The following is a 23,182-nucleotide window of genomic DNA, read 5'->3' as shown; positions in this document are numbered from 1 at the left end:
CCTGCTCTTTCGTTGCTATGTTCAGTGGAGAGGAACCGAATGTGGATGCCTGAGTCTGGTTGACAGCTTTAAGAAGTGGTGCTCTGCAAAGGGAGGAAGTAATAAAGGGGGCATCACAAACACAGTCCAAAAACTGACGGCTGGAACATTTTAAGTTGTCTTACTAGGGCACAAGGCAGGTGTCAAGGATTCGAAACACGAGCACGGACAAGCAGGAACGTCAATAATCTGACGCTATAGATCTGTCAGTGCTGTCATTATATGTAGGGTGGTTGATGAGTGCTAGTTGCAAGTAATCAGTTGAAAAGTCAACTAGTGCCCTCTGGGGGGGCAGTGACATGCTGGATCTTTACACTTGTACTACATTACTCCTCTCTCACCTCTGTCCCACGTTATTTATCTTATAATTGCATTTTTATGTTCAATTATTATTCATATGTTCTTCTAGTCAAGTGTTTTTCAACCTTTTTTTGATCCAGGGCACGTTTTTTTACATTGGAAAAATTTCGTGGCACACTACTAACCGAAAATTTTATGAAATGACACTGAACAGTATGTTTAATTACAATATGATTTATAATACCCCCTTTTTTACAGCACAGACACTACATACTACTGACATAATATTTGCAGAAAATGAATCCTAAATGTGACATTGGGTAGTTTCTCACGTCACACCTGACGCTCGTGTGCCGCGGCACAGTGGTTGAAAATCACTGTTCTAGTGATCTTGACTTGTGTTTTATAGTTATTAAGGGTTAACTTGGATTATTTCACGATGCTGGGAACGGATTAATTGTTTTTCAGTCATTTCTTATTGGGAATATTTGTTCCAGATACAAACAAATTCTGGATATGAGCTTGATCTGGGAACGGATTATTCTCATATGTAGAGGGGCAACTGTAGGCAAAACACTTTATAATTTATTGACACTGTAGCAATGGCGTTTTACTATTTTACCAACCATTCCTCATGAATGGCTGCATTGCTGAATAAAACATACATGAAAGGTGTGTGCACATTTAATTGTTGCGTGACTGATGTTGCTTCCCCCCAAGACTATTTTGGTACGCTTCCTAAAACGACATCTAAAAGGAAGCAACGACCACAACCTGACCTATTTCTGGTGTCTCTCCACATGACATGAGCAACTTAATGTTTGACTCTTAGGTCGGAGAAGTAAATATTTCAGGATTTGAGTGTCAAAAGTTTGCACTAGCCTACTTAGCATTACGCCCAATGAAGAAATCAGCTGGCTGATTTTCATTTTGCATCCATCTGTCAAACAAAACCTGTAGGGATTAATTTCAACTTTTCTGTATTTTCCAAGTTTAGCACTGAGAGTATAGAAAATATTGTGCAAAGCTCTTTAAATTTAGATATCTTAAATGGGGTGGCAGAGCGGCTGAGTGCTTAGCGCGCAGCCCCACGGTGCGGAGGTTCAGGGTTCAGCAGCCTCCCCCCGTGTGGAATTTGCATGTTCTCCCCGGTTTCCTCCCACATTCCCAAAACATGCAGGTCAGGTCCAATTTGTCCCTTATTGTGATTGAGCAAGTGGATTGGCAAACAGTTCAGGGTGTCCCCTGCCCACTGCCTGAAGATAGCTGGGATGGGCTCCAGCACCCCCGCAACCCTAATGAGGATAAGTAGTGCAAATAATGGATGGATGGGTATTTCAAATATTAACCATTATTGTGACCTGTATAAATGCAGTCATCTATTCACGTTTTAGGTACTTCCATCTTTCAACATACCTGAATGAAGTGGTTCGCACAGAAGCTAGCGCTGGAGAAGCTAGCTAACGTGCTAAAATAATCTTCAATTTGATCAGCAAATGGATTAGCTCTGCAGAAGCCTAATAGCTATATTGGTCATTTGAATCAGGTTTGTTGGGGAGGAGACCATTTTTAGCATTGGATTAAACCTTTGAAATAAAACAACTAAAAACCTGATATCCAAAAGTCCTTCATTTTTACAAACCCTCTTCAAAAGATCGGTGTTTTTGTAATCAATTCAGCTGTCCAGATTTTATTAGTGGTAAATGTATAATATTTAAACTGTTTGCATTCCACTGACTAATAAAGACAACACAGATACACTCAAACATAAAAACCCTTTTAAGCTGATGCCAATAATTAAAAACAATGAAAACCACCCAATGACACAACATAACATCCGCCATTTCTTACACATCCATGTGCTTTGCTAAATGATAACTACAGACTTTAATCATAGATTTTTAAATAGATTATACTCTTAATTACAATATCCAGAACATATCAATTAATTCAAGGTTGCAAGGTAACTGACTGCATGTTGATTAATTAATTTAGACATCTTATTTTAAATAAAAAATAATTCAATCAAAGTTATATAAAAGCTCCCCTTTTTAATTGATTAGTTAGTATAATTTGCATTGAAAAACTCAAATTGAAATCAGGCTGGTTCAGAAGAGTTTTTCGTGGTCTCAAATTTAACAAATATCTGAATAAATGAAATAAATACAAAATAGCAAATGAAAAAATGTAGCCGGCTATTTGAATGTTGGCCATGAGTTCAATTAAAAAAAGTTTTGGGGGGGCACACAAAGGGACACTGAGGATAAGAAAAGCACCCAAAAAACACAATTTTATTTGGAGTAGCCTTTTAAAACATTTATCTTTGCATAATATTTTTACCATTTTTGTTTAAACACATATGATTATAAAGTAGATAGATTAAAAACATAGTTTGCCCACCTGTGTCTTAGCCAAACTGGTTTTGGTAAATGTTTTCTTTCAATGGTTCTTATTTTCAAAGGTACTCACTCCGAGAGCCCAGCCGATATAATTTTACAGACTTTCTCCACATTCACCCTGTGTTGTTTGCTAGGCCGCTTATGCTTTAATACTGATGGTACTGACCTAAACCCAAAAGTAGGACTGTCCTTCAATATTTAATACACATTTCCTTCCTTCTCCTTACTTGTATGTAGCAATCCTGCTATACTAGATTTTTTTTTCCCTCCTTCAACAAACACAGGCAACAGCAAGTTTTGTCTTGGTTTAAAAAAGAAAATGTGGTTATTAGCCACACAGTTAATTGCACATATAGTACAACATTGTAACTTGTTAAATTGATGTGTTTTGCACAAATCTACCGTGTGTTTGTGTGTTTTAAAAGCGCCCGACGCCTGTAACATGGGCAGTCTTCCCAACGGTGGCTGTGAATACCTTTGCTTGAAGGCCCCCAAGATTACGGACCACTCCCCCAAATATACCTGTGCCTGTCCTGATGGGATGGAGCTGGGACCGGATATGAGGCGATGTGTCACAAGTAAGTAGAGACTTTAATGATTAAAACATCTTTGGCTTATTATCATTGATTACCGCATTGTCCAGACTATAAGGCACCTTAAGACCCCAATCAAGCCAGGCATTTAAAAGTGTGCCTCATTACCTGGTGCATGTCATATTCCGCAGAATACAGCAAATAAGACTGGGAATACTTTCAAAAACTTTTTTGTATGCGTTACCGTACAAGGTTTTCCTGTAATACCATATACAATGATTGACTAAATCAACTGAAACTGGAATCGAACCCGAAAAGTGGCGACAAATGTGCAGATCTGTTACCACTCGACTACTTGTGGGACAACACGACATACAACAAGGCAGACATGGGACCAAGTCACACATGTGCAAGTCTCAAGTAAGTCTCAAGTCTTCACCTCCAAGTCCCAAGTAAGTCCCAAGTATTTTTTTCTTGGGCAAGTCAAGTCACAAGTCAAGTCCCGAGTCTTAGATTGCCAAGTCCAAGTCAAGTCACAAGTCATAAAAACAGCGACTCGAGTCGACTCGAGTCCAAGTCACTAAGTCTCAAGTCCCCATGTCTGCAACAAGGCATTAGACTTTATCTCATTATGACACTATTTTCGGTGCCACAACACTGATTTATTATATTAAACCTCATAGTTTAGTAAAAGTGCATATTTAAAAGAGATTGTGCAGTATATTGTTGAAAGACTTTCAGTTTCCTCCATTCTATGACTTTCAGTGGTGGATATTTGGATGGTGCATTCTGATAAGTTAATCAGTCTTTTCACTTATTTACCAGGTTGTTATAACCTCTCGGTTTAATACATGTGCATATGTAAAAAAACTTGTACGGAATCTGTTCAAATACTTTTTGTTATCTCCATTCTCTGACATCCATTGATTTGAATTTGCATGGTGCATTCTGATTTGTTACATAGTCTCTCCTCTTCTTTACCAATTTTTGTTATTGATCGACAGGTGCAGAAGTGGAGAGACTGCTTAACCTATTATCCACTGTGCAAATCAGTGTTGTGGCACCTTGAGTAAAAAGTGTGATGATGCCATTTGGTATGTCATCTGCACCACTGGTGATAGTGTGCTAGTGCTGTCACCACCACTGCTCAGATTTGATCCCTATTTCATACAATGTTTTACAATTTGGGTTAGCAGCACATATTAATGTATTGCATTAATTTGTGCCCTTGCACATGTGATATTTTACTGTAGTCTCAATTTCATGTGCTTTGTACTCGGGTGTGCTTTATGTATGAACAATATTTGCAAAATGCAAATTTGTCCAGGGTGCACTTTACAGTATAGTGCAGAAAATATGGTATGATATATATATAAATTGTGTTTAGCAAATAATTTGCTCACTAGAAACTTGATTTTTTTTTAGCTTGACTTATTGTAGTTTGACCCACATACGATACTTTAAGAGTTATATATGTGTTTTTTGTTTTTCTTTCTAAATCACAGTCCGAGCAAGAACGACCACAACAGCATCCCCTACAACCACTACCACAGTCACGACAACAAAAGCATCGCCTGTTTTCACCACGACTACACCAGAAACAACACCCACCACTGTTGCATCCACATCCATGACCACGACCAGGCCTCTGACTACCACTGATCCCTACGAGACTTCCAGGGAGACCTCTAGTGAGCCTCCTGTAACTCTTGCTTCCACAACTATGGAGAACAGTTACAGAAGCACCAGTCAGACATGGACATCCACTCCCACACCCCTCCTGGGCCCGGTGGCCCCCAGCAGCATCCAAAAGGAGAGCAATGGCAACCTGTCACACAGAGGTAAGGATCACTTATGTTGTGTTTTGTGTGAAATACTTTGAAACATCTGGGTGAACTGTTCCCTTGTTAAAAAAAAGTCTCCTTTTCTGTTGTCTTTAGCGCTGTCTTTTTATTTATTTTCTTTCCAGCTTACTGTCACTTATATCAGCACACACACTCGCACACACAGTGTCTGCTTAGCCTGCTCGAAGCGAATCCCTTATGAGTGCTGACATAGCTGTCAGAAAAGCAAACGACAGTCCCTGCGTTCACCTCCCACCACTTTGTCTTTGCTCACTTCTCTAACAGCATTCATTTTTCTATCCCCTTCTGGCCCATCCACCACTCTGACACAAGTTTTAAATTTCACCAGAACTGATTCAAAAACAACCAAAATCACATTATGCCTTTAGTTTTGTTAGAGTTTTCTTCTTAGAGTTTTGTTAACTCATTCAGTGCCATAACGTATACCGTAAATTCCGGACTATAAGCCGCTACTTTTTTCCCAAATGTTCAGCCCTGCGGCTTATTCAGTGAAGCGGCCAATTTATGTAATTTTCCTAACGGCCACCAGCGGCGCTGAAGTATAAAAGGTAAGATTAAGACCAGTAGAATATGTGCGCCAAGAAAGACTGCAACCTCTAAGTTAATGCATACATTGTCTGTAAAGGAAAGGTACGTTCCGATAATGAGGAAGACGCCCTTGATGGCGATAGTTATGAGGAGGAAGTTGAGGACGATCTACCGGGAATTTCACAATTACGGGATGTTTTTTTTTTTAACAGGCACGTTTGATGCATTGCAAGCGTGATCCTACTAGTGTGTTGGTACCTTTCAAAGGCACAGTTTGGGATGAAAGTTATGTTATTATTATTAAAGCTTTGAAAACTCTCTCGGTGTACCGTCTTCCTTCGTAAATATGTGTAACCATGTATAATATGCATTTGCAACTGTATATTTTTGTAATGTATTTATTTTAGAGATTTATTCTGTTATGTGTTCTACGGGCGAATCAAAAAGAAGGGGGGGAGCAAACGCGGGCTGATGGGAAGTGGGGTAAAGCTGAGTTACCAGTAGATCTGTCTGTTGTCGCAGCGGACAATAGTGGACATATATTTTTTCCACCCTTAACTTTGGAAATATACATTTTGTTTCCTTGGATTACTTTCAACGGGACCCGGACTTTACAAGTCTGCATCATACGTTAATTACGGGTATCATTTTCCATTAATGATGCCGACTGTGGTTCTAGGATTGTGTACTATTGACTTTTTAATTGTGTCGCTAGGAAGCTAGGAGGCTAGGACCTTGACTCTTGGAGTGTCTCGGCCTATTGGCTTTATAGTGTATTATGATTTGACGGATACTTGTTAGAGAATATAGAACAATAAATCTCCACAAAATCACAATCGTGGAACTTATAGCCTGGTCTGGGTTAAACTTGTGATCGTGTCACAAGTTTTAATGCCGGCGCACGCGGCTTATACACAGGTGCGGCTTGTGTAAGTACAAAAGTGGAAAATCACTTGAAAAGTGGTGAGTGCGGCTTATAATCAGGTGCGCTCTATAGTCCAGATTTTACGGTAGATACAATTTCAGAAGCATTGTCCCTTACTACCAAAATGTAAAAATAAGTTTTTTTTGTTACGTTTTATTCTAAAAATCTATAAAAGGTTTGTCACAGCACTAACTAACTATTTACGCTTTTTTCTTCCTATAAAGATGATGATGTAATTTCGCCGTTGTCAGGGTAGGAAGGGATGACATTTTGTGTGCATCTGCAGGAACATCATCATGGTGACCAAAAAATTGGGAAAAATCGGGCGTTGAAAAGTATGCAAGTATGCAAAATGTATGCATCGTTCATACATAAGTTCAGTGTTCTTGCTATAAAATGTTATTTTGCAAGCAAAGTGAGCTTTTGTTTAGTGTTTTTTTAGTGTTTATGGAAAGTATTGTTTACATATTGGCAGTATCACAAATGCAAAAAAAAAAGCCCTCAAGTGAAAGTTCTCCTTAAAATGCATCTGTTCTCCTCAAGCTGTTTTTCTCAGAAGTTTTCTTGGAAACGAGTATTTTCTGTAGGGCTTCAAAAATGAGTCAACATGACAAAAATTGCCTGGCACCGGCATCTCCCAATTCTGTCCAATACAGCAATCCCTTGCTGTTTGAGGGGTTGCGTTCCAATGAGGTCTTGTGATATTTTAAACCCGTGAAGTAAAAACTCTTACTCTTGTATTTATTTAATACTGTATTATACACTGAAACTAAACAAAGGACCCAATTTACAGGCTCATGTTTTTGTTGTTTATTGCACAACTGTATTTTGGACGTGATCCACTTTGGCGTCATCATGTGGACATAAACTGCATTACTTTTCCGGTCGGCAACCCAAAAGGTGAAAGAACCATTTTGGACAGCAACAAAAAACGAAAAAAATGTCTGGAACCGCAAAAAAATAAAAGTCTTATATAAGCTTTGTCGGGAAGGAAACTCATACTGTATATTTCTGTATTTATTGGAAAACAATAATGATGTCTCCTTTTACAGAAACCATATGTGTTTCCATCATCGAACATGTTTGAAAAAAGCGCCATTGAGCCAAAAACCTGCATATGGCTCCATAGCTCGTTTAGCTGGTTAGGAAGACAAATTTGATTGGCAATTGAAAGCATCTCACTCAGCCTTTATGCACCTTCATTAACAAAAGTAACAGTCATACACACACATTTTTTTTGGCTCTTACACAAGATCTTTAGATTAATCAATGCTTGATAAAGTGCTGAACCTTATCGTGCTTAGTGCCAGGAGAACAATTTCAGTTGGCAACACAAAAACAAACTGATAGACCACTGCCAAGGACATTTCAGACACCCACAAAGCAGTAACGGTAACCACCAGTTTTGGCATTATTTCATTTCTGCTACACAACGTTATTTCAACAAGTCTCCTCGTTGGAAGTTTTTTTTTTTTTTGATTGTTGGGTGCCATTTTCCCCACTGTCAATGCCTGAGCAAATAGTAAATCGCAAAAGTTAAAATTATTTAGATTTTTGATATACATGAAATGGCATTTATGGATTGATGGTGAAGGATTGCAAGACTTGTCTTCATCCGCATATTCGTTTAACATCCGGGTTTCACAACATTACAGCTATAACAAACACTGGAGTGAACCAATTCCGCTGAGGTTTTTATTATAACAAAAATAAATAAAACAGAATATTCTGGGCTTGTGAGTAAATAACAAGGCTCTAATGGTTTCACAATTGCGCGTCAAAATAGCTGACAATCATTTATATACCAGAGGGGTGGCTATGACAAAAACAAAAGATAAGTCAGTGGACAATTCTCAAAATCTCAGCTTCACACTAGTCCTTTGTCCAGACTAAATCCTGCAGGTGGTTTGATAAAACTCAAGGAAAGACTCAAAGCCTCCCCAAAACCGGAACACTATTTAGAACAATGTGGAGTTTGTATAACGACTAGATGAAAGGGTACATTGAGGCGTTTTTAAGTAAAAGAAACAGTAAACAAGTAAATAACTACATTTACATGTGTGGATTATCAGGAGGTATAATGTTTACAACTGAAAGATTAACATGATTCAAATATTGATCTGATTGAACAAATGGAAATAACTGGAAAACTCATACAGATATGATTATATGTGCATTTGTCACAAGGTGGAAGGGGTGACCGGACCAGAACGGAGGCAGGAGGCAGGAAGGGAGAACTCAATTGCGTGACGATCCATAAGTTTTATTTAACAAAATAAAAGTTGTCCAAAACTCAGGGACAAGACAAACAAAAACATTCTTACACTCAGAACAGAACGGTACAGAGTTCCTCCGGCACGAACTCAACAGGACAGGGCATAACAGACGCAAAACGTTTAAAACTAAAACGGGACAAGGCATAACAGACCGGGGAATGTGTAATGAGCCAGCGCCCGCCAAACCCACAACCCAGCCTTAAGTAGCAGACCAGCAATCAGCTGATCTGCTACAGCTTGAGTTCGGGGGCGCGGCAGACTGGTCGCCACGGCGACCGTGACAGAGCCCCCCCTTTAAGGGACAGCTCTTGAGGTCCCCAAAAAAGGGAAAAAAAAAATACTACCTCACGCCCCGGAATGGTTCGACGCTCGGCAGGGTTGCGTGACGATCAAAACTTTTATTTACCAAAATAAAAGTTGTCCAAAACTCAGGGACAAGACAGAACAAACAGGCTTTAACAAAAACGTGCAAACACAGGTTTCTTCCAAATCAACTAAACAGGACAAGGCATAACAGAACAGACAATGTGTAATGAGCCAACACCCGCAATACCCACCACCCAACCTTAAATAGCAGCCACGCAATTAGCTGATCTGCTTCAACTGGTGCCCAGGGGGCGGGGCAGACCGTCGCCACGGCGACCATAACAGCATTAGTATATATGACACATTTCAATATTGTGTGACCGGAGAGCATAGTGGTTGATCGCTATATATGAGTCTCAACGTGTAAGAAGTTAAACCAGTGATGACTAAAACTTATACTGCAGTAAACAAAGCAAACGTACAGAGGGATTTGACAGTGGCGGTGGCCAATTACAGTGAATTTCATTGCTATGCGTTTTTATTTTTAACACATTGTGTGCCCGGTCTTATCAGCTGTTACACATGTGCTGAGCAGCGACAGGCATTTTGTTAGATTATGCCGAGAGATTGTAGCGGGGGTTAGATAAAAATTGGAGGTAAACTGCAGCTATTGCACACACCAGTCGGGCATGGAAAGAACACATTAACAAGAGTTTAGGTCAGTAAATTTAATCTAGATGTCCTTTTATCAGTTATTTTGGTCGTCAGTGTTTGGCAAGTTACTCTATATTACTGATAATATACATATTTGTCAAGTTTATACTTAATTGAACACTAAAAATAAGGAGAGAAGATATTCATGGATTAAACTTGCAAGGAGAAAAGGGGAGAGCCCAAACCTCAGAAAAGAAAATTCCAACCTATTCTAAAAGCCGTCATCTGAGCCCTTTGTCCTGGGGGAAAAAAAAATAATCTCCTACGTAAAGAAAAGAACAGATCTGCCCTCAAGTGTGTGGGTATCAAAGAATAGCAATCTTATTGGCCAATAAAACCTATCTATCTATCTATCTACCCTGGTCTATCCCTCGAGTCAGGGTGACCGAGAGCAAGACAAACACATTCAAAAACATAGAAAATTAAAAAATGGGAAAAGTAGTAAAAAACACACAAAATTGTTTGGACCATGACCAACCCAAATGCCCAAACACCCAAACAAGTTAAGCACCTCGGCACCAAGTTGGTCATGCTTTCGTCCCTCCAGATGAAACGGGACGCAAGAAAGCGGCCATGTCACTCGGGTCAGGGACAGAACACACTCTTCAACAGGGCCCGACAGCTTTCACTGGTTTACCCCTGCTGCATCATACAGGTGCCCTGCCCATCCTTTAGAACACGTCTAAACATCCCACTATGCTTATACAAAACCTCTCCACTCATTCCTATCACCAACAATAGCTCTAGCTTCCACTATATTCCGACTTCTTTCCTGCAGTGCACTCATAACATCATCCATAAAATAAAACCAATGTGGTAAAAAGGGCTCCAAATAACAAACAAGAGTGAGGTATGCTAGTCAAAATAACACACTAGAATCCTACCCAAATGTGGCGATTCTGTAACTGAGGCCGGCGTGCTCAAAAAGAGGGGTGGTGTTTAATAACAAAAGGAGGTACAAACAACAAACAAACAAGTAGTCACAAAACAACCAAATGTTGAAACAAAAACAAACAAGAAAAAGTGACATGATAGGCGAAGACAGCAGAAATGAAATGGATATGGCAGATATGGCAACCAGGATTATAATGGCATGGGAGCGGTCTTGACCCAACTCTGTGTGCTCTCCAAACATACATTATAAGGGGTCAGTGTATTCACTATCAGGTGTGGAGAGCTTGGGCGCATGTGTGCCCACTGATGAAGGTGGTGTGCTAGATCCTTTATAAAATAAAGATATACTGTATATCTTCTCTTTTGCAGAGTTTCTTTGTACATTTCAAACAGGAGGCTTCCTTTGATCTTGAAAATAACTTTGGCTCTCTTGTTTTTTCTTCTTTTCATCCCAGCTGCAGGTGATCACTATCTCATAGGCAACAACATCACAGTAGCCGTCTTGGGGATCGTCATTCCAATCGGTGAGTTTTTTTGACTATCTGTATCCTGTCGGCTTTTTGCTTGCTAGCTTTTCCCTCCTTGCTTTTTGCTCTGTGTGTAGATTTCGCGTGTGTGTGTGTGTGAGAGAGCATGCATTAAATAATGTTTTTCTCCCACCTGCCTAATTGAAATGACTTAATTTAACCATCAACATCCATGCCTGGCCCATTGGTGTTCACCCAACGGTCGAGTCATTTCCCAAAATCACGTGCTATTAGTCAACTACAGCCTTGTTGATTCATAGCGGGAGGAGACCATTACGAGCCAGTTAGCTCATTAGTGAGCAGCAGCCATTGTTATGTGCACTACACAGCTTGTCACTACTAAGAGGATTCTACCAAGCGGGGAATGTTGCCCGTGTTTATGCTTTCATAGTTAGCTGCAAATCCTATTACCTAATGTCCACATAGATCATACAGCAGAAGTTGGATCTAAGGGGTCTTTTCTCAGTCACACCATTTTTGACACACCTCATCAATGTCTGCTGTCCATTTGTTGCCTTACAAATGTGTGTTTTCTTTATCCCTAGCATTAATATATCCATCCATTCATTATCTGCACCACTTATCCTCAGTAGGGTCGCGGGGGGTGCTGGAGCCCATCCCAGCAATCATCGGGCAGTGGGCAGGGGACACCCTGAACTGGTTGCCAGCCAATAGCAGGGCACACAGGGACAGACAACTCGCTCGCTCATTCACACCTAGGGACAATTCGGACCGGCCAATTCACCTGAAATGCATGTTTTCGGAATGTGGGAGGAAACCGGAGTGCCCGGAGGAAACCCACGCAAGCACGGGGAGAACATACAAATTCCGCACAGGAAGTCTGGTAGCTGGATTTGAACCCATTACCTCAGAACTGTGCCGCACATGCGTTAACCACTGCGCCGCCGTATAAAGTATCAAATAAAATAGGAACTGATAAAAAAGGAGGGAGAAATAGACTGAGGGAATGAGGGAGTAGGGGTGTAAGAAGAGAGTGGGGAGTGTGATAGAGGGTTGATCTAAAAACACATATAGGAGGGAGATGGGCAAAAAAAGAGGGGGGATTGGGGATGAGAGTGTGTAGAAGAGAGACGGGATGAGGAGAGCGCAGCAGGGGCATGCAAAAGAGAGACTGCGAGCGGGAGATATACAGGGGGAGAGAGAGAGAGCTGGCAAAGAAGAAAAACAGGGAGAGGGGCAGAAAAAGAGGGGCCAATTGGAGGAGGGAGTGTGTAGAGGGGAGAGAGGCGGAAGGATAAAGCGGAAGACCGCAAGGGAGTAAAAAGAGAGGGAAAGAGAGAAGGAGGGACAGAGAGTGGGGGGGAAAGGGGGAAGGAAACAGAAGAGAGACAGGGAAAGGGATATCGAGGGAGAAGTAAAGAGGAGTGGAGAGAGGAAACAGGGGAAATGAGAGAAGTGATAGAAAGATGGATAGGGGGATGAGAAAGAGAGAAATGGGGAGGAAGAGAGAAGGGGCAAGGTAGAGAGGGAGTGAGAGAGAGGGGGGAGGGAGATAGAGAAAGGGTTAGTGGGAGATTGAGAGAAGGGTTAAGAGAGTGAAACAATGAGAGAAAGAGAGTGACAGGAGAAGGGGGTTGGTGAGTGGCGGGGGAGGGAAGAGGGTTAGAGAGGGTAGGATAAAAAGGGAGGAGAGAGTTAAGGGAGAAAAATAGAAGAGGGACAGTGAAAGAGGGGGCACAGAGAGGGAGTCGGATGGATTTATTTTATTTACCGTATTTTCCGCACTATAAGGCGCACCTAAAAGTCTTAATATTTTTCAAAAGCTGACCATGCGCCTTGTAATACAGTGCGCCTTATATATGGCTCAATATTAAATTCGCAAGGTCTCGCAACTTAAGCAACTGCCGCCGACTCGATTTTCCCCCGAACGTGGAGTAGTCCGCGGTGTATGCTGGGATTTATATACCGGCGTTTCATTGGCTAACCAATGTGTCAATCATCATTTGAATCGATCGCTATTGGCTAAAGTTATTCGGAGCCTCGTATTGCCCAGAGGGCCAAAACAAACCATGCAATTGGCCGAAAAAGATGTGTCAATCATCCGTTAAATCGATCGCTATTGGCTGAAGTTATTCGGAGCCTCCGATACGCTAGAGGGCCAAAACAAACCCTGCAATTGGCCGAAAAAGATGTGTTAATCATCCGTTACATCGATCGCTATTGGCTGAAGTTATTCAGAGCCTCGGATACGCTAGAGGGCCAAAACAAACCCTGCAATTGGCCGAAAAAGATGTGTCAATCATCCGTTAAATCGATCGCTATTGGCTGAAGTTATTCGGAGCCTCCGATACGCTAGACGGCCAAAACAAACCCTGCAATTGGCCGAAAAAGATGTGTCAATCATCCGTTACATCGATCGCTATTGGCTGAAGTTATTCGGAGCCTCGGATACGCTATAGGGCCAAAACAAACCCTGCAATTGGCCGAAAAAGATGACTGAATAGCAAGCTTGCTAAACTTCGCCATAAAGAAACATGTTTCATTAGTCTGTATTTGAAGACATTTTACTCTCCTGGATTTACTACACTCACGGTTGTAAGAAGACCATGATTGCGTATCATTATTGAACGTGAGAACTTAGGTGAGTTATGCGGCTTTATATTTTCCTGGTATCTTGTTTTAGAACGATCTTGATGTTGCTGTGATGAGTTGAGTGAATTAAACTCAATTCCAAGTGTTTATTGTCATATGCACAGTAAAGTTGCGAGCGAAAAAGAAAATAGAAACTAAGGAATGAATTCCAAGACTTTAACCTTCCGAATGATATTTGAAATCACGCATTTGCGTGACATCGTACGAACACCGCATCCGCACGTGTCTACGACACATATTTGCTTCTTTGCAAGCTTTGGGAATGTTAAGGGGGTAATCAGTTTGACTGAATCATCTGACTGTTTTGTCGACGTTCCCATTGTAGCGCCTTATAATCCGGTGCGCCTTATCTATGGAAAATATAGGACCAAAAACTATTTTTTGGGGGTGCGCCCTATAACCCGGTGCGCCCTATAGTGCGGAAAATACGGTATGATTTTTTTTTTTTCAAAAGAAATTGTCAGTATTTTTAAGTAAGTTAGTTCGACTGTCAGCCAGGTAGTTCATTCAATTACAGTCAGAGATGAAATTCTTGAAGTCCCAGTGCATAGAAGTTTTTTCTTAAAAAAAGGAACGAAAACAGTGTTTTATGCAGTTAAATGCTTGTGTTGATGTCTTTATTTGCTGAGAGCAAAAAGTTATTAATATTATTTCTTCAGGACTTCATTCCCGCAATATTAAACGCAGCTGCAATACGACTTTACTGCAGCAGAGGTTATTTAAAAGCCGATATGAATGAAACATGTATTTGTGAACCTTTAAATTAAACAGTGAGAAATTGTTTCATTGGTCCCCAGCTTTCGTCTGTTTCTGATTTAGGCGGTAATGTGTAGTCAGGGGAGGCAGGTGAGGCACAGTCTTGATTTTCATCGGTGAAACATAAAATGATACATGTATTACTTAAAGGGTTATATATATTCTGTGTTAAAGTTCTCTCTCGTTTTACCCTCACGATTTTTGGATTTTCTTTTGTAAAATTCCTGAATTTTCACTTTTGTTATGAATATTAGTAATACAATTAGTGTGTAATATGTTACTTATCATTGAGTTTGTCTCATATAATCAGGGTTGGGTAGGGTTACTTTAACTGGATTACCGTATTTTCCGCACTTATAAGGCGCACCTAAAAGCCTTTATTTTTTTCAAAAGCTGACCATGCGCCTTATAATGCAGTGCGCCTTATTTATGGATCAACATTAAGTTTTCCAACTAACTTGCAGCCGCCGACTAGATTTTCCCCCGAACGCCAAGTAGTACGCGGTGTATGCTGGGATTTATTTACCGGCGTTTCATTGGCTAACCAATGTGTCAATCATCATTTGAATCGATCACTATTGGCTAAAGTTATTCGGAGGTCAAGGGGCGGATCCTTTTTATCATTTACAGGCTGGCATTGGCTTAAACAGCAAAACAAAGGCTGCAATTGGCCGAAAAAGATGTGTCAATCATCAGTTGAATCGATCACAATTGGCTAGAGTTATTCGGAGGTCAAGAGGCGGATCCTTTATATCATTTACAGGCTGGCATTGGCTTAAACAGCAAAACAAAGCCTGCAATGCGTATAGCACGTGGCTGATGGCACACAGAAAGCATTTTTTTCTATTCTGTATTTGTAAATATTCTCCTGGATTTACTGCACTCACGGATATAAGAGGACATTGGCTGCACATTATTATGAACACAACGACTTCGGTGAGCTACTCCGGGTTTTATATTGTCCCTGTATCTTGTTTCAGACTGAACTCGATGTTTCTGTGATAAGCGGTGCAGATAATGGATGGAATTGAGTGTCTATTTTTAAATTCAACTCAATTCCAAGTGTTTGTTGTCATATGCACAGTAAAGTTGCGAGCGAAAAAGAAAATAGAAACAAAGGAATGGTTGTCATTTCTTGAATCCCAAGACTTTAACCTTCCGAATGATGGAACGATGCATTTGAGTGACATCGTACGGACACCGCATCCGCACGTGTTCTCGACATGTATATGCGTCTTTGCAAGCTTTGGGAATGTTAAGGGGGTAATAAGTTTGACTGAACTATCTGACTGTTTTGCCGACGTTCCCATTGTAGCGCCTTATAATCCGGTGCGTCTTATGTAGTCAAAAATAGGACCAAAAACGATTTTTTCGGGGTGCGCCCTATAACCCGGTGCGCCTTATAGTGCGGAAAATACGGTACTTTCAATTACTTTTGGATTACTCTAATACCAAATATGCTAATAAAAGACAAAATAAACTAAATATGAATAAAATTACAAAATTTTGTGCAGGCTTGGGGAGTAACGGGATACATGGAACGGCAAAAATGATGTTGGCAAGCTGTTTGGTTTTTCTTTCATTTTGTTTCTGTCGCATTTTATGTTAGTTTTGCCGGAGATCAAAGAGATCAAAGCCAGGAGAGAAAGCTTACCACGTGTTGTGAGTCATAATTTTATTCATATTTTTTCTACCCAACCCTAATTATTATTGTGAGTTTGAAATATTTATTTTGCTGCAAAATAAACGGCAAAGCAGCTCATAGATCAGCTTCGGATTTATGTTTTTAATGTAAGAAATAACTTAAATGAGGTTGTCTTATGGTTGTTAAAAGCCACATTGTGTAATATTTAACCACTAGATGGCACTGTTGTCTAATGCCAATGAAAACCAGTGCCACAGCAACCAGCAAGATGCCAGACAAACACGGTGACTTCTATGTAGGGGTTCCACTATGTAAAATAAATACAAATGTCTCTACCTAATTATTTTATGCAAATTAACATTGGTGAGATAGTTTACGTGTTTTTATCTATTATTCAAATAGTATAGTTACTTTTAAGTAACATTTCTTAGTTTTCTTGGTGTCCGTATATTTCCCTGGGCATTTAGGATCTTGTATCACGAGGTCTGGCTTATCTTTGAAGAACGGGATGACGCTTTACCCCGAAAAACTACGGCAACCAGGTGATGAAGGTGCTGTACCGGATTCTGATTGGGAGGCTTCTCCCGCGACTAGTAACCATAGAAACCAGTACTGTTTCATGTGGGGGACAAACCCTCTACACCAAAAAAGCGACCTAGAGAGAGTGCCTGTGTCACGGTAATCAAATTAAAGTAACCCTACCCAACCCTGCATATAATGAAATAGTCGCTTATACCTTGGAATTCCTTGGCCTCCACGAATCAAAATTCAAAGGAAAGCAAACGGAAAATACAGCCAAACGTGCAAATTGTCTTCAAGGATCAGCATATGTGTGAGATAGCTACTATTGAGCACAATGACTGCTCTTCAGGCATTTGACTGGCCCTGCCTAATCCCCCTCACAACAATTGAGGAATCAGCTCAGCTCATTACAGCAGACCCCCAAGATTATTAACCCCTGCTCAAATGTCGCTTATTTCCCCTCCTTCTATTCATTGAGGCAGTAAATCCCCTCATTCTGCATTTTTTGGCAGATTTTAAACATTAATTATTGTCATTGGTCCACACGGGCCGGATTCACTTATTCCTAATGAACCACGCCCACCGACGTCTCCTCAGGGGGAATCAGCTCGATTGTTAGAATCAGAATGCAGCAAATCTACATTGTGCTGTAGTTGGACTGAAATATTCTGCATCCTATAAATGCTTTAACCAAATGAGGAATCGGGCGGAATTTCAGCTCAAAGAAGGATCTCAAGGTCACGTCCGTCACAAAAGCTTTTTCACGCATGAAGGCATTGCTATTCAGCTCTTTTGCAGGCACCTTCTAGATTATTTGGTTATACTGTACTTGCACAAGCGTGATCCGATTCGGCATCCCCCGATCCACTTTTTTTCCGCCTTTTTACTTCAGCCTTGTGTCAGGAACCGTAGCAGGATCAGGACCCAAACGCGTGGCGTTCTCACACAAGCCTTTTATTTTACGGGAAATGGAGAGTCATGCACGTTAGGCAGCAGTCTGGCGTGGAGTTATAGGTAGCCAGAGGCAGACGAGATCGATGCCAATTGCCCGGGTAGATATTGGACAGATGGGGTCGATACCGGACGGGACGGACAGACAGGATAGACAATGGAACAGGATATCGAAATAAAACAGGACAAACTAGACGATAACGAAACTGGAAACCCACATTTAACGAGACGAAAATAATCGGGAACAATACTGGACAGGAAATGCCATCAGGAAACAGGACCGAGTCAAAAGGCATGTCTTGCGGGGCAGAGGTTTGTTGACGGGCTGACAAAGGAAAAATGCGACCACTGAAATTATAAAGACGGAAAGCCAATCTGTCAATGAGCCGCACCTGGTGCCACACGGGTGGGGCCAATTGGGCGCCATGGCAACCGTGACACCCTTAAGAAAAGAAGAAAACAACTCTATTTGATAAAATGTTTCTTAAAACCCAAAGGGTCTTCTCTTTAATGAAGTATTTAGAGGGAAATTATAACCTTTGTTCCAGAAAAGTCAATCTCGCAGCATGTTTTTCTTCTTCCAACACTGGTTCATTCTGTAAAGCAGTGTTTCTCCAATATGTTCGAATCCATAATGTCACTCTAGAAAATGGGTGTCAAAGTCAATCAAACAGAAGGTCGGATAAAAATTTAACTAAAAACCGAGGGTCGCATTGATGGAATGTCTGATATCTGACTCCAGTGTCCGGTATAGATTCCGTCTGTCTCGTCCTGCCTTGATATCTGACTCCAGTCTCCAGTATCTGGTATCAATCCTGTCCCGTGCTTTCGGGTATCGATCCGGTCTTTCCGGTATATGCTTATGTATCTGGTATCGATCCTGGCTGATCGTCCTGTCCGGTATCAACCCCGTCTGTCTGGTATCTGCTTGTGTATTTGGTATCGATCCTGTCCGTCCCGTCCTGTCCAGTATTGACCCCGTCTGTCCGGTATCTGCTCGTGTATCTGGTATCGATCTCGTCAGCCTCTGGCTTCCTGTTTTTCCACACCGGACTTCTGACTTGCTTCTTCCACCGAGCGATCGCCGGGTCACTGGCATTTGTGTTCGCGCGCAAAACTGCCCCATTCCCGTAAAATAAAGCTTGTGTGAAAATGTTACGCATCTGGGTCCTTCTCCCGTTCTGGTTATGACAAAAATATCGGTGCTGAGATTATCAACAGATCCTAAATAAGCAAAATTATCAGATATTTCCCCCTAACAGATTGTTTAATGCAATGCGGCCCGCGAATGAAAAGGAATGCCCACCCTTGCTTTGAATGTTAGTAAACTCTGAAAATTGTGCACATCGCAAGGTGACCTTGTATTCTTTATTTGTGGGGTGATCCTTGAATGTAGGCTAAGACAGAAAAGGCTGAGTTGATTTCCAGTCCCATGTATGCATGCATGCATTGTGTGTGAACGCTGGTGGTAAAATTTGCATTTTTATAGTAAATACCTGTTCAGTGATGCACGCAATTGGTCATTTTTGCAAACGGCGCATGTGGATTCATACTGAAAGTCTGTATATTTTATTTTTAAATTAGCCTGAAGATAAACTTATTGCTATGTAAAACGAAGGCTCATTATTTTCTTTTCAATACACTTTTGCTATATTTTCTCAACAGTTTGGAAAAGGAAGCATGAATCTGCCTTAGGGAAATCAATATTTTGAGTACCGTATTTTCCGCACTATAGGGCGCACCGGGTTGTAGGGCGCACCCCCCAAAAAAAGTTTTTGGTCCTATATCTTCCATAGATAAGGTGCACCGGATTATAAGGCGCTACAATGGGAATGTCGACAAAACAGTCAGATGATTCAGTCAAACTGATTACCCCTTAACATTCCCAAAGCTTGCAAAGACGCAAAGACGTGTCGAGAACACGTGCAGATGCGGTGTCCGTTCGATGTCACTCAAATGCATCGTTCCATCATTCGGAAGGTTAAAGTCTTGGGATTCAAGAAATGCCAAACATTTCTTAGTTTCTATTTTCTTTTTCGCTCGCAACTTTACTGTGCATATGACAATAAACACTTGGAATTGAGTTTAATTCACTCAACTCATCACAGCAACATCAAGATCGTTCTAAAACAAGATACCGGGAAAATATGAAGCCGCATAGCTCACCTAAGTTCTCACGTTCAATAATGATACGCAATCATGGTCTTCTTACAACCGTGAGTGAAGTAAATCCAGGAGAGTAGAATATTTACAAATACAGACTAATGAAACATGTTTCTTTATGGCGTACTTTAGCAAGCTTGCTAAGCTTGCTACGCCATTGCTAAACTCGGCCAATTGCAGGGTTTGTTTTGGCCATCTAGCCAATCCGAGGCTCTGAATAACTTCAGCCAATAGCGATCGATTTAACGGATGATTGACACATCTTTTTCGGCCAATTGCAGGGTTTGTTTTGGCGCTCTAGCCAATCCGAGGCTCCGAATAACTTCAGCCAATAGCGATCGATTTAACGGATGATTGACACATCTTTTTCGGCCAATTGCAGGGTTTGTTTCGGCCCTCTAGCCTATCCGAGGCTCCGAATAACTTTAGCCAATAGTGATCAATTCAAATGATGATTGACACATTGGTTAGCCAATGAAACGCCGGTATATAAATCCCAGTATACACCGCGGACTACTCCACGTTCGGGGGAAAATCGAGTCGGCGGCTGTTGCGTAAGTTGCGAGACCTTGCGATTTAATGTTGAGCCATATATAAGGCGCACTGTATTATAAGGCGCATGGTCAGCTTTTGAAAAAAATTAAGACTTTTAGGTGCGCCTTATAGTGCGGAAAATACGGTATGTTTGAACATAGTAACCAAATTGTTCAAATGTACTAGTACTGGGCATGCTAAATACAATACCGCAGCATTACGGGTAAAAGCCCAACTGAAATCACATAGTCTCGGACCTGTAACAATAACTGGTCACATCCATTTTAGATCAACTTCAGGAATTAAAACGGCAGAAAATGGTCTCAAACTCAACCCTCTGACATCCAATCTTTAATCATAGGTGACCCACTTTCAATGAGTTGAATACAAATTAACAAGTAAGCTGCGATTTTTGAATTTGTGTTTTTATTTACACAGTTTGATGAGTAATTTTGTTTGGCGACAGCACATGAAAAGCACTAGACGGAAGAATTTTCGAAAACACATCCGGGAATCAAGCCAAGCAGTGTTTGGTAGTGTTCCATCGATTTCTTTGACATAAAGTTAGAGGAATTCAAGTCATTGCGAGACATCCACACGGAATTTAAACAAACTGGGATTGCGCATGCAAAGCCATAATGCAACTGAGGATTCTGCTCCAATATTACCGAAAAAAATTGCCTTTTGGACAGGGAAACCGAACCAAATTGTACAAAGAATCTGTGACCCTGTTTCAAGACTAAAGACTCGTTGCGGTCTGTATGTCCACTCACCTTACTTTTTCCTTTCTCATAAATAAAATGTTAAAATTCTGGGGGTTTTTTGCACTCCGTCCCTGAATTAATTGGTCAGGCTCGGGCTGGTTTGGGATTTTATACCCGGGGACCGGGTCGGGTCGGGCTGACTTTTTGAGGCATGATCTTACTTCTGGTAGGACATCTCGATAGGTGGGAAGGAATTCCAAAACACCAGGTACAAAGCAAAAAGAAAATAATGAGACTCAGGTAAAGGATGTGTGTTTTTTGTGTAAGTGCTTATGTGCCGCTCCGTGTCCCCTGGGCTGTGTTAACGCTCCCGCTGTGTGTTGTTGTTGTGTGTGTGTGTTAAACACATGCAGTCCCTATCCTTGCCACAGTGGTCATTGGGCTACTTTGCACGGGCGCCTACCTGGTGTGGCGCAACTGGCGACGCAGGAACACCAAAAGCATGAACTTCGACAACCCGGTTTACCGCAAGACCACGGAGGACGACGACGACGAGATCCACATCGGCCGACACAGCGACTCCATCGGACACGTCTACCCTGCAGTGAGTGGTGGCCACGGTCAGCCGTTCATAGCGCTTCCTCTAGGGGGCAGCGACAGCAACTCTCACTGGTACTCAGGGGCGCCGATGCTTTCGGGCGGCAAGTAAGGGATGAACTCTTCAAAGGCGGAGTTGTTCTTAGAATCAGTAGAGCCTACTTGTTGGTAAAGCAGGCGGGCATGCACATACTACACACATGATAACGTACACACACGTGTTTTTGCAATAGTCACTGAAAACGCCAAACACTTGAAGCCCTGCCATGTTACCGTTCTTATCGTCATCATAATCATTTAGTGTTCGCATATTATTACCTTTGCCATCAATTTGCATCCCATTTATCTCAGTCACTGCCATTGATGTTTCGGGTGTTAGAAATCCATAACAACTAGGCCGTTGGTAGGCTCAGGAGCCGCATGCGACTCTTAGGGACACAATTTCAAAAATATTTCCTAAGGGAAAATTTTTGTCAGATGACAAACAGGACACAGATATTCTGATCACTTTCCAATGAATTAAGATATATAAATATGTATGAACAGTTCCTGAAGTTTTTACATTTCGCAACATATGTTTGGGATTTTTTTTAGGCCCAATATGGCTCTTTCAACATTTTGGGTTGCCAAACCCCAGAACTAGGCTGACAGAAAATGAGTCATTGTACTTTTTTGAGAAAGAACTCCATTGTTACATAGTAATATAACCAGTGTTAAACATTCTGTGGATAAAGACCATATGTTCGCAGAGGTAGTGTTTAAAGGTAGGGTGCATTGTTTGAGGTGTCCTTAAAAGTTGAAAGTAGAATATTTTCTCTATTAAGTATGTATTAACAATACCCAACTAAATTTAAATAGCCTTTATATTTTTTCCCAACACGCCACTCTCTACTTTTAGCAACGCTGTCCTGGGACTCGCAATACATTAGGAATAGAAAGCAGGAATGGATAAGGGTTAAGGTTGGGCAAAAGTGATTTCATGCAGGTTTTTTTTATTAGTGTAGCCTGAAAATGGTAAAAGTAAGAAAAAGCCTGTTTTTCAAATACAGTCCAAACGCCAACCCAGACCCCCAAAAAGATGATAAAAAGAGTTATTGGGGAATAACCTGACTGAGGCAGCGATCATGACTTTAAGCCAGAAGATGGCCACAGACAGTAGCAAAATTTCAAGGTACGAACAGCACCTTTAACGATACACTAATATTTGACCACTAGATAGCACTGCTTTGTCTAATGCAAACGAAAACCAGGACCAGAGGAGCACAGCGTAAAAGCAAGATGCTAGACAAACAAAATGGTGGCAACTACTAAGTATAGATTCCGCTTTGAAGAAGAAACACATTTCTCGATCTATGGATATTTATAAAACTTAACATTGGTATGATAGTTCA

The 23,182-nt window shown here is 41.1% G+C and overlaps 1 protein-coding gene across 4 annotated transcripts in view; it reads left to right on the top strand.

Moving 5' to 3' along the window:
• LOC148355190 (low-density lipoprotein receptor-related protein 8-like) overlaps positions 1 to 23,182 on the top strand; it is a 245,425-nt gene that overhangs the window by 209,558 nt on the left and 12,685 nt on the right. For 2 of the 4 annotated variants that reach the window (XR_015852190.1, XM_088349134.1), the window contains exons 15-18: positions 3,164 to 3,316; positions 4,777 to 5,112; positions 11,235 to 11,303; positions 21,608 to 21,798. Coding sequence is in view for 3 of the 4 variants with exons in the window: in XM_088349134.1 (XP_088205260.1) it covers positions 3,164 to 3,316; positions 4,777 to 5,112; positions 11,235 to 11,303; positions 21,608 to 21,798 (749 nt within the window). In the remaining variant the exon portion in view is untranslated. Of the gene's footprint in view, positions 1 to 3,163; positions 3,317 to 4,776; positions 5,113 to 11,234; positions 11,304 to 21,607; positions 22,314 to 23,182 lie in introns of those variants that run through there. The other 2 variants (XM_088349131.1, XM_088349130.1) reach the window with 2 other exon arrangements.

This window comes from Urocampus carinirostris, chromosome 12 (assembly GCF_059441175.1).
Source record: "Urocampus carinirostris isolate Australia breed hairy pipefish chromosome 12, RoL_Ucar_1.0, whole genome shotgun sequence".
Lineage (NCBI taxonomy): Eukaryota > Metazoa > Chordata > Actinopteri > Syngnathiformes > Syngnathidae > Urocampus > Urocampus carinirostris.
Note: the sequence above shows the minus strand (reverse complement) of the source record. Positions and strands in the feature narration are given on the sequence as shown.